General features: G+C 34.1%; 1 protein-coding gene across 1 annotated transcript; it reads right to left on the bottom strand.

The window, feature by feature from the left end:
* Nucleotides 1-587: 587 nt before the first annotated feature.
* On the bottom strand, nt 588-8,961 carry LOC105109895 (GDSL esterase/lipase EXL3-like). Its single transcript, XM_011004762.1, has 5 exons — nt 8,553-8,961; nt 1,878-2,008; nt 1,549-1,782; nt 1,189-1,444; nt 588-1,026 (listed from the first exon to the last, which is right to left on the bottom strand). The coding sequence occupies exons 1-5, from the start codon at nt 8,836-8,838 to the stop codon at nt 833-835; spliced, it is 1,101 nt and encodes a 366-aa protein (XP_011003064.1). The 5' UTR covers nt 8,839-8,961; the 3' UTR covers nt 588-832.
* Between the last annotated feature and the right edge of the window lie 1,852 nt (nt 8,962-10,813).

The following is a 10,813-nucleotide window of genomic DNA, read 5'->3' as shown; positions in this document are numbered from 1 at the left end:
ATATCGGATACTTGTTAAACCTGAGTTAATATTTTTTATTAAAATGAAATTTTATTTTTTTATTTAAAAAAAATAGTTTATTATTGCTGACTCGGTTATATTTAACTGGATAAATTAGGTTATAGATTAACCAAATTTAATTATAAATTATTTTTTATTTTAAATTAAAATTTAGATCAAATTATATTTTAAATTGAGAATTTTTAAAACTAACCTTTTAGACCGGTATAATTTTAATAACTATGATAAAAAAATAATAATAATAACTATTTTAATCATTGTAAATTCGCAAGCATTTAGTCTTCATCCTATTTAAATCAAATTTTATCAATAATAACATTAGTTTTCTTGAAGTTTCGAGGTGATCTTTTATTTTAAAAGCTTATAAGCATTTAACGGAATACTCATTTTTTCTGATTTGGTACCCAAATTAAACCCTAGAAAGAAAGAAAAATCAAGATGGAGGTGAAATTAGTTTTTGATGGCTACTAAAGGGTAAAGAGTCCATCGTCAAGCCAGAACAACAGTCTCATATCTGTCTTGTTGCTCCACTTCATGTTTTGTATTCTAAGAACATGAATTTATCATTTTTATTTTTGAAATTTAATTGTAGATGCATACATGAAGGGAAAGTACAGGGCCACACCTTATTTCAAACACAAAACACACATTATTTGGACAATGGTTTGCCACTTTCTAGACATTTGCAGAAAAGCTTGTGATGTTTACCATCTAAGCTTTTTTCACGCCATCCCCACAATACCAAATACAAAACACAGAAATAATATACATGGAGGCGAATGAAAACATGACCATGGCAAGTTGAGATGCCTCAGAAGATTTTGGTCAGATATTTTCCAAGGACAGGATTAACGAGTGCCTTATAAGCTCTTTCAGTTGGATGGTAGCTGTCCCAAAATATATAATCGGAAACATCTGCACATGTCTCAGAAGTATGCTGGTTACATAATATTGCTACCTCTAAATTCCCAGTACCGCAACATCCTTTATCTGCAACTTGAAAACCTGAAAACAACAAAATACATGCAGTGGCACAGGTTATGGAGCACAAACATTTGAAAATCTCTCGTATGGCCCCGTATCCTATATGATAACCGATCCAGCACTTTCTGATAAGTAACAGATACTTTTCAAACTATCCAAAACTCAAGGGAATGGGTCATTTACCATATTTTTGGTGGTTCTGAATGACATCGAGCAGTGGATTGTAGACATCCACGTAGACAAGCCTGCTGTTAGGCAAGCTGCTAGCAAGAGAATCCAACTTCTTGGACAACTTGGAGTTGAATAACTTTGCTGCTTCGTTGAAGTTTTCTGCACACTCTCTTTCAGCCCCCCCTGCTAAAGTCCTTTGCGATGGTACACATCCAACTGGTGGTGCACTGAAAATAACAATCCTTCTTGCCCCAAGGTCATATAATTCCTTGCAAGAAAAACATAGAATGCAAATACAAAAATTGATATTACTTTTGAAAAAAAAACATATATTCATGTGATAGATATGAAATAGTTGAATTAGATGCTTACCTGCGCGAAACTAGAAGCTGAGTTAGCCATTAGATCTGTGTAAGCAGGAACATCATATTGCAAGTTCCTTGCACGAAGAGTAAAATAGGTATTGGCAATGTCATCGCTGCCTGCTACTACTAGAAATAGACTATTCCTTATGGTGAAAATTGTGTTTTCCTCTCCAATTATCGCCTTCAGCTTCCCTATGTATTCTTTGAAATGTTCTAATTGATCTGACAACGACAGGACTGACTGTGACCAAATTTGACCAGAATTAGAATTGAGAGGATTCAAAAAGGGAAAATTTTATGTTTGAAAAGAATAAAGTAATGGGAGAATGTATGCACCACTAATTTGGATGTCAAGGGATCAAAGCCAGAGCCACTTGAAGCAAAGGTTACTCCTGTTATGAGATCTTGAGGTAGAACTGCTGGGTCCAAATATGCTGGTACTGTGTCCTTAATTCCCAATTCTTTAGCTGAAAACAAAAGCCGAAACAGGGGAGGTTGCTCGTCAAGATTTAGAACAACAGACCGTAAGCTCATATTTTCCCTCCATCTGAGGTTAAAGATCTGCATCATATTTTCTTTTAAAAGAACCCTGTTCAGGAGTGGAATAGAACATGAAACCGTAAGCTCCCAGATAGTGGGAGGTCAAAAAATGAGTTGTCGACTCATAGCCAGTGGCTTAGAGCGGCAAAACTTTTGGTATTGAATTGGGAAAGAGTAAAAAGTTAGTACACCCAAATGGGTGATTATTCCATTGATAATAAGACGGGCTATATCCTAATTCCTACAATTTGATGTATCCAAAAAGGAAGCCTTCTGCCCGTGGGATTAGTCGTGGTGTGCGCAAGCTGGCCTGGACACCCACGTTAATCAAAAAAAAAAAAAGGAAGCTCTCCATACCCATTCTTGGACCCAATAAAAAAATTTATAACCAAATACTGTTCTAACAGCTAATCCAATAGCTCATGTGAAAGCATGTGAAATATTGCAGTTTTTGTATTGTTTAATTATATTAAACAGGGGTTATGGGTTGTAATATTTATACTGGATGATAATTCTATTCTAAGTAAAAAACTAATTTAAACAAGGAAATCTTAGTGATTGTAATACAATAGAAAACCTATGATTAATTGTATTTTTCCTTTAACACTTCCTCTCAAGTAGGAGTGTGAATATTAATTACACCCAACTTGTGAAGATGAGACTAGAACAATGGTGTAGGCAGTGGTTTAGTGAAGATATCGGTAATTTAGTGTTTTGTTTACACATGAGCTATCCAAATTTCTTCATTATGAATTTTCTCACGAACAGTATGGCAATCCAATTCAATGTGTTTAGTCTGTTCATGATAAATTGGGTTAACTTCTATGTAGAGTGTTGATTGGTTGTCACAAAATAAGGTGGGCAGCTTAATTGTGCTTCACTTAGAGATCATATAAGAGGTATCGCAACCAAGTGAGTTCACAAGTGGTGGCTGCTATGAAACGGTACTCTGCTTCTATGAAGGACCTTGAGACAGTAACCTGCTTCTTGTTCTTCCATGATATGAGTGGCTTGCGAAGAAAAATACAATAACCAGTGACTAAGCGCCTAGTGAAAAGATATCATACCCAGTCTGCATCACAATATGTAGTTAGATGCAGTGGTATATTCGAGGGGAATAATAACCCCTGGTCAGGGGCTCCTTTCAGACAGTGAAGGAGGTGGCGTGTTGTGTCAAAATGGTGCTTCTGAGGCTCATGCATAAACTGACTGAATGTGTTTATGGCATATGTGATTTTTGGTCTTATTAAAGTGAGATAGATTAATCTTCCAATGAGTCTTTGGTAACTAGTGGGATCTTTAAGGGGGTCACCCCTATAGGCATGAGGGCAAGGTTGGCTTCTATAGGAATTTTTTCAGGTTTAGCACCGAGTAAGCCCGCATCTTCTAAGATGTCTAATGTATACTTTCATTGACAAAAAAAAATCTCAGATTTGGACCATGCTATTTCAACCCCAAGGAAGTATTTTAAAGGTCTAAGATCTTAGATTTTGAAACAGTTATCGAGAAAATGTTCAAGATAGCATATAGCAGCATCATCATTTCCAGTGAGTATCATATCATTAACGTACAACAATATAATTATGAAGGATTGTCCACGTTTATGTGTAAACATAGAATAGTTTATTTTGGATTGAAGGAAGCCAATATTCTGTATAGCAGAGGAAAACTTACGAAACCAGCCGCAAGATGCCTGTTTGAGGTTGTATAAGGATTTATGGAGATGACACACCGTGTGCTCCCCCTATTGGCGATACCCTAGTCGTGGAAGCATGTAGACTTCTTCATAAAGGAGAGCGCGTGGAAGCATGTAGACTTCTTCATAAAGGTCGCCATAAAGGAGAGCATTGTGCATATCCATTTGATGGAGCGGCTAATTGGAGACAAAGGCAATGGTGAGAAGGCAGCGGACAGTAATAAGCTTAGCAACAGGGGCAAACATTTTAGTATAGTTGATGCCCTCTCATGGGGTGAAACCCTTAACGACCAATCGGGCTTTGTGCCTTTCAATGGAACCATCAGACTGGTATTTGATTTTGAAAACCCATTTGCAACCAATGGGATGGTGATCGGCAAGTAAGGATACCTAGGAACAAGTATTATTCACCTCTAGAGCGTTAATTTCAAAGTTCATAGTCGCAACCCAATAGAGGTGATGACGAGCCTTCTCATATGTGCCAGGTTCAACAAAGTGAGAGATATTATTGACAAAATTGGTATGCGAAGCAGAAAAATAAGAGTTGGAGACATGCCTAGTGATGGGGTAGCGAGTGCCAGACATGATTGGGGGAGGAGCACCAGGGGCAAGTATGGTTGCGTGGTAAGCTTGGTAATCTTGAAAGTGGATAGGTGGTTTGGTGGGGCGGGTGAAGCAGCGAGGAGGTGGGGCAACAATGGTTAGTAGTTGTGAAGAGGACTGGGCAGTAAGAGAGGGAGATGAGTCAATGTCTCAAGGAACATGGGAATGTTGTGGGGAAGAGAAAGATGTGATGTCTAGAGATGAGTCGGGTTCGAGTAGAAGTATTGAGTCATGGGGTGTGTTGGGTAGGGTAAGTGATTCATCTAAACAATCAGATGAGGATATAGAAAAATAGAATAAATGTACATAAAAAACCACATCTCGAGAGGAAAAAAATTTATTTGTATCAAGATCATATAGGCGATAACCTTTTTTACAAGGGGGTAACCAAAAAACACACATCGACGGGTCCGTGCATCAAACTTGTGTTTAGAAAAAAGATTGGTAGTGTAACACAATCAACCAAAAACCCATAAATGAGAGTAATCAGGGAAGGTATGGTGTAAAAGTTCATATGGTGATTTGTGGTGGAGAAAGGGCATAGGAAGACGATTTATGAGGTAGCACACGATTTGTAAACTTTGCCCTTAAAAACGTAAAGGAATATGTGCTTGGAAACAAAATGCCCTACTGACATTCAAAAGGTGGCGATGTTTTCATTCAACGATGCCATTTTGTTTGGGTGTGTATGGGCATAAATGTTGGAAAGAAGTCCCTTTATGGTGAAAAAAGGTTTGGAGGGATAGAAATTCACTCTTATTATCTGACCAAAAGGTTTTGACAAGGAGGTTGAATTGTGTTTGGACCTAAAAGGAAAAAGATTTGATTATTTCTTGTGTTTCGGATTTAAATTTTAAAAGATGAATCCATGTAAATTGGGTAAAATCATCCACAATAATGAGAAAATGCCATGCACCAGTTTGAGTAAGAAGCTTGTGTGGCCTCCAAATATCATAATGAATTAAATCAAAATGTGTGTTGGATGATTTTGAAGTAGACGAAGAAAAAAATAAACAAGTTTGTTTTACTAAAGGATAGATATTGCAAATATGATTTGGATCACACAGAATTTTTGAAATTTTATTTGAAAGGAATTGTGTAGGTGCGTTGGAAGGGTGCCCCATACGTTGGTGCTAAAGATGAGAGGTATGATGGACGTGGTGAGTTAGGCGTGGGTTTTGGGTGGCTTTAAAGTAGTAGAGTCTATTAAATTGCTTGCCCAAGCCAATCGTCCTCCTTGTGTTCACATCTTGCAGAATACAAAATTTATCAAAGAAAATCACAATACACTTCAATCCTTGTGTTAATTTGCTTACAGATAATAAATTGACGTTGAAGCATGGCACATGAAGGACACTATCAAGATTTTAAGTCCTTAAATAATTTAATTGACTCAATAGTTGTAATTTTTTATTTGCCCCCATTAGGTAAACTGACAAAGCCATGTTGAGTATTGATGATATTGTGTGTAGGTGCCAAACATGAAATATGGTTAGACGCTCCACTGTTCATTATCTAATATATATTTCAATGTGGGTCATGCTGTGAAAGATTGCAAATAGATGTAACAATACCTGTTGCATTTGTAAGTGAAAAATTATCGATTTGGTTATGCAAAAAAGCAATCAATTGATTGTATTCTTCGATGGTGAAGGTTGGACTCTCGTTGGGTTTTTGTCATGTAATGAGATGGTCTCCTTTGCAGTACTGTAAGCTACGGGTCTTTGATTTTTTGGCTTGATAATTTTTCCATGTAGCCTGTGGCCCACAAAAAAACCATTAAGGAAATAACATTGTATGAAATATGGTTAGACGCTCCACTGTCCATTATCTAATATATATTTCAATGTGGGTCATGCTGTGAAAGATTGCAAATAGATGTAACAATACCTGTTGCATTTGTAAGTGAAAAATTATCGATTTGGTTATGCAAAAAAGCAATCAATTGATTGTATTCTTCGATGGTGAAGGTTGGACTCTCGTTGGGTTTTTGTCATGTAATGAGATGGTCTCCTTTGCAGTACTGTAAGCTACGGGCCTTTGATTTTTTAGCTTGATAATTTTTCCATGTAGCCTGTGGGTATCTCCATGACAACTATATGGGTATCTCCATGACAATAAGAACAACTTAAGGGCTTTTTTAGGTGAGAATTATGCTTACCATCCCCATAACCAGCACCAAATGGTCTCATGGCCACTGAGTTGCCGAGTCTTATATTGCCCTTGATAGAGTGACTGATTTGTATGACATGGGATGTGATTTGTCGATTTGCTACATTCATCTGCTGCTCGTGTTGAAGAATTGAACCATAGACACGTTGTGTGTCGAGGATAGGTGACATCATCATAATCAAGCCACGCATGGTGGAATAGGGTTCATTAAAACCTATTAAAAATTGCATAACTCTCTCCTTTTCTTCTTTAGAGGCATATGCTTTGGAACCGTCACATATGCAAGCGATAAGTTCATGGTAGGAATCTAATTCATCCCACAAGGCTTTGAGTTTGGTGTAATATTCTGAAATTGTAAGGTCCCCTTGTCGATGTTCGGTGATTTCTTGGCTAATTTGGTAAATTCTAGAATCGTTGCTTTGTGAGAATTGACCTTTAAGATTGTTCCACACCATAAACGCACTAGTACAGTAAAGTACACTACTTGCGATATCGAGGTTTAGTGAGTGTAGAATCCATGATAACACCATATCATTGCATCTCTACCAAATAGTAGATCTGGCATCGGTGTTTGCTGGAGGTTTAATGGTTCTGTCAATGAATTCTAGCTTATTCTTGACACTCAAAGCAATGCGCATTAATCAACTCCATTGTCTATAATTATGTCCTTCAAGGGGTTTGGAAACAAGAACAAGACCGGGTGAGTCTAAATGGTGTTGGGTAAGTGGGTCGGCTATGTTGTCGCTCATGTTTGTTTATCTGTGTTGATAATTTACTTGTGATAATGGAGACAATATGTGTACAGAGTCACCAATATGGATGCTCTATGTTCATTGGTTGTTTTTGTGGTGGTAGAAGGTGTGTGGACAGAGTCACGAGTGTTCTGATACTATGAAAGAATGTAAAATGCTATAGTTTTTGTATTGCTTAATTGTATTAAACAAGAGGCCATGGGTTACGATATTTATACAGGATGATAATTCTAGTCTAAGTAGAAAACCTATTCTAATAAGGAAATCTTGATTATTGTAATACAATAGAAAAACTATGATTAGCTGTATCTTTCCTTTAACATCATGATGTCATTAGAACTAGATTTTGTTCTGAGAAAATATCCTATGTTAACTTTACCAATTTCAGTAGAAAACCTATTCTAATAAGGAAATCTCAATTATTGTAATATAATAGAAAAACTATGATTAGTTGTATCTTTCCTTTAACATCATGATGCCATTAGAACTAGATTTTGTTATGAGAAAATATCCCATGTTAACTTTACCGATTTGTATATCATAAATCATCATGCTCTTGCTTCTATCGATAACCATCTTTTATAATAAGTGTTTATTATTGTTAAGGGTAGAATTTTTAAAAAAATATTTTTAGTTTAAAATAAATTAAAATAATTTTTTATATATTTTTTATATTAACATATTAATAATTATTAAAATAAATACTAATTTAATATGTTTTTTTTTAATCAAAGGCCCTCAAACACGATTTTAAATATAAAAATAAACGGTATAATTTAAAATATTAACATCTTTACTTGCAATTGAGTTTGAATTTTAAGGAGAAATCTATAATTGTTAATTATTTCAAGACACAATTTTAGTCCAAAATTAGATTTAAATTGAAATAAAGAGATATTATAATTTTAAATTTTAAATTATTGGATGAGATATCAAAATAATTTTATATCATTGCTAACAAGTTTCTGAAATAAAAAAAAATGGTTTTAAATTTGCATAGATTTGCACTATTTTGTATTAAGAGAATATAGTTTTAATTAATTAAAAACAATGATCATTCCATTATCAAATCTCTAATTAATATCATACTAAATAACTATCTTAGTTTCAAAATAATTTGATATTACTCTTCACGCTATGAAAATGAAACCGGGGGAGTATTAGGAGACGTGAACCCTAAAACTAAAGATTAGCTTTGAAAGTCACAGCTTGTTAATAAAAAATAACAGAGAGAGGTCGTCGTCCTACCTATAATGTCTGAAGGGATTTTTCCATTACAGAACCTTCCTGTAGGAATCCCGCCTTCAAAATCCTTGCCGTAGGGAGGAAAGTTGCTCTTGACAAGTGTTTGGAGGTCGTTGTTGTTGCCTGCATCAACGATGGAATCCCCAAACACCAGAAGGGCCGGAACAGTTACATTAGGTGGTAGCTTTAGCGAGGAACTGACGGTGCAGATCACAACAGTGAGAAAGAGCACTAACGTAGAATAAGAACAATAGGACATTGTTGGTAGCCTTGATGAAAGAAGCTCCATTGTCTTTGTTGGTTTTCTTGGCTTTAATTCCTTGATCCCTCCTTATAATTAGGTCAACGAGCGAGGAGAAACCAAGATGTTTCGTATCTCAAATATCTCCTTGCTTGGTGTATTTATATAGAGAAGGAAGTAGGAGCTCATCGAGGATACTTCTATTAATTTTGGAAGAATCCATATGGTGTAAACATGCTCGGTAATATCATAGTTATTAAACCATTCATTGAGTTTTTTTATAAAAATAAAAAAATCAATTCGAAATTTTTATAATTTAACCTGATTTTTGGCAAAAAAAAAAACAATAAAAATATACCATCTATATATATTAAAAGAATCACAATAAAAATAAAATGGATAAAAAAATTAAATAATACAATAACATGTAAGTTTTTATAGATAAAACTATCAATAAAATTAGACTAATAGCATAATTTGTTAATAAATATCCAAACAAAAAACTTATATTTGTATATATCAATGACATTACGAACCAAAATTATAATAAAATTAAAACAAAAAACAAAACTTTCATGTATAATATTTCAAGGCTCAATTTAACTTCTTCTTTTTTCACAATTTTCTTTCACCTGCTAAAAATACATAATTTGGTGTGTGTTTAAACAAAATATAGCGTAAGACATTGATATCTTCTTCTTCTTCTTTTTTAAGAAATATATTGCATCTAGAACGTAAATTATATTCCTTTGAACTTAAATAAAAAAATATTTCTCTTCGGCAGAAAACTCTGTAAATTTCATGAGTATTATTAAAAGATTTTGTATTGATTGACGTAGAGGACTTAATTTAATATTATAAATGACTGCTAGCTGCCATAGATTCTTACATTGTGATTGGCTTAATACAGATAAATTTAGTCCGTAGATCTAACTAGTCAATGGGTACCACAGGCAACATATGACTACTGGACCCACAATTTTTTGAGTTTTTTTGTTTTTTTTTAAAAAATATTTTTAAAAATTTCTAAATTAATTTTTTTTGTTTTTTTTTTAAAATATTTTTAAAAATTTCTAAATTATTTTTTTTATTTTTTATGTGTTTATATCAAAAATAAATATTTTAAAAATAATTTAATATATTTTAAATATAAACAAAATATAAAAAACAATTATTAACCTAATTTTAAATCTTAAAGACTACCAAATCATCAATAGGAACTGTATCAATATGTAAGAAAAAAACTATAAATAATGTCACCCCGTAGATACTATTGTCGGGGCTCAAGTAGAAAAGCCCTATATACTATTGCAATAATGTCAAGCCAGCATCCAAATGAGGTAATGGGGACAGAGGGTAACCGAGGCGATGAAGAAAGTACGAGTCCTTTTAATTTGAGTACATTATAAATACCTCAATTTTTTTGTGAAGAATATAATACATTTTTGAAATTAAAGAATATATGATTTTTCATCCTAAGAAATATAATCTTGTTGAGAGTGGCTTTTATGTTAAGGTTTTGTAAAAAAAAAAATATAAAAAACACAGCAACAAGTAACAATAAAGGATTTTTTAAATAAAAATCACATTAAAAAATTCATGTTCTTTAAAATAATAAGAGAATATTTAATTTAATACATTTTTTTTATTTTAATATATTTTCTATTCACGTGACGATAATTCCTAATCAATTAATTAATTTTCCCTGGATATTAATCAATTCCCAACTACAATTCATCCTCAGTCAGAAGAATGGAAATGCAAGCTAGAATTGGCAAGGGCCGACAAGTTTGTAGTTGGCAAATGGCACAATCCAACCCCAATAATTATAATCTTTTTAATTTGGGATGCTTACACGTGAAATTGATAGGGACCCAATAAATGTGACACCTGCTCCTGTTGAATTGAGCCACGATCTTGATTTTAGACCCTGCGTCTTTTTAACATGGCTTCTGCGGTTGTTTTCGGAGCCAGCACAGTTGCTATGAGCCAGCACAGGGTAGGCCCTATCCTGTCCTTCACT

Source organism: Populus euphratica, unplaced genomic scaffold, assembly GCF_000495115.2.
Source record: "Populus euphratica unplaced genomic scaffold, PopEup_1.0 scaffold236.1, whole genome shotgun sequence".
NCBI classification, from domain to species: domain Eukaryota; kingdom Viridiplantae; phylum Streptophyta; class Magnoliopsida; order Malpighiales; family Salicaceae; genus Populus; species Populus euphratica.
The sequence above is the reverse complement of the archived record's forward strand: the minus strand, read 5'-3'. Positions and strand labels throughout refer to the sequence as shown.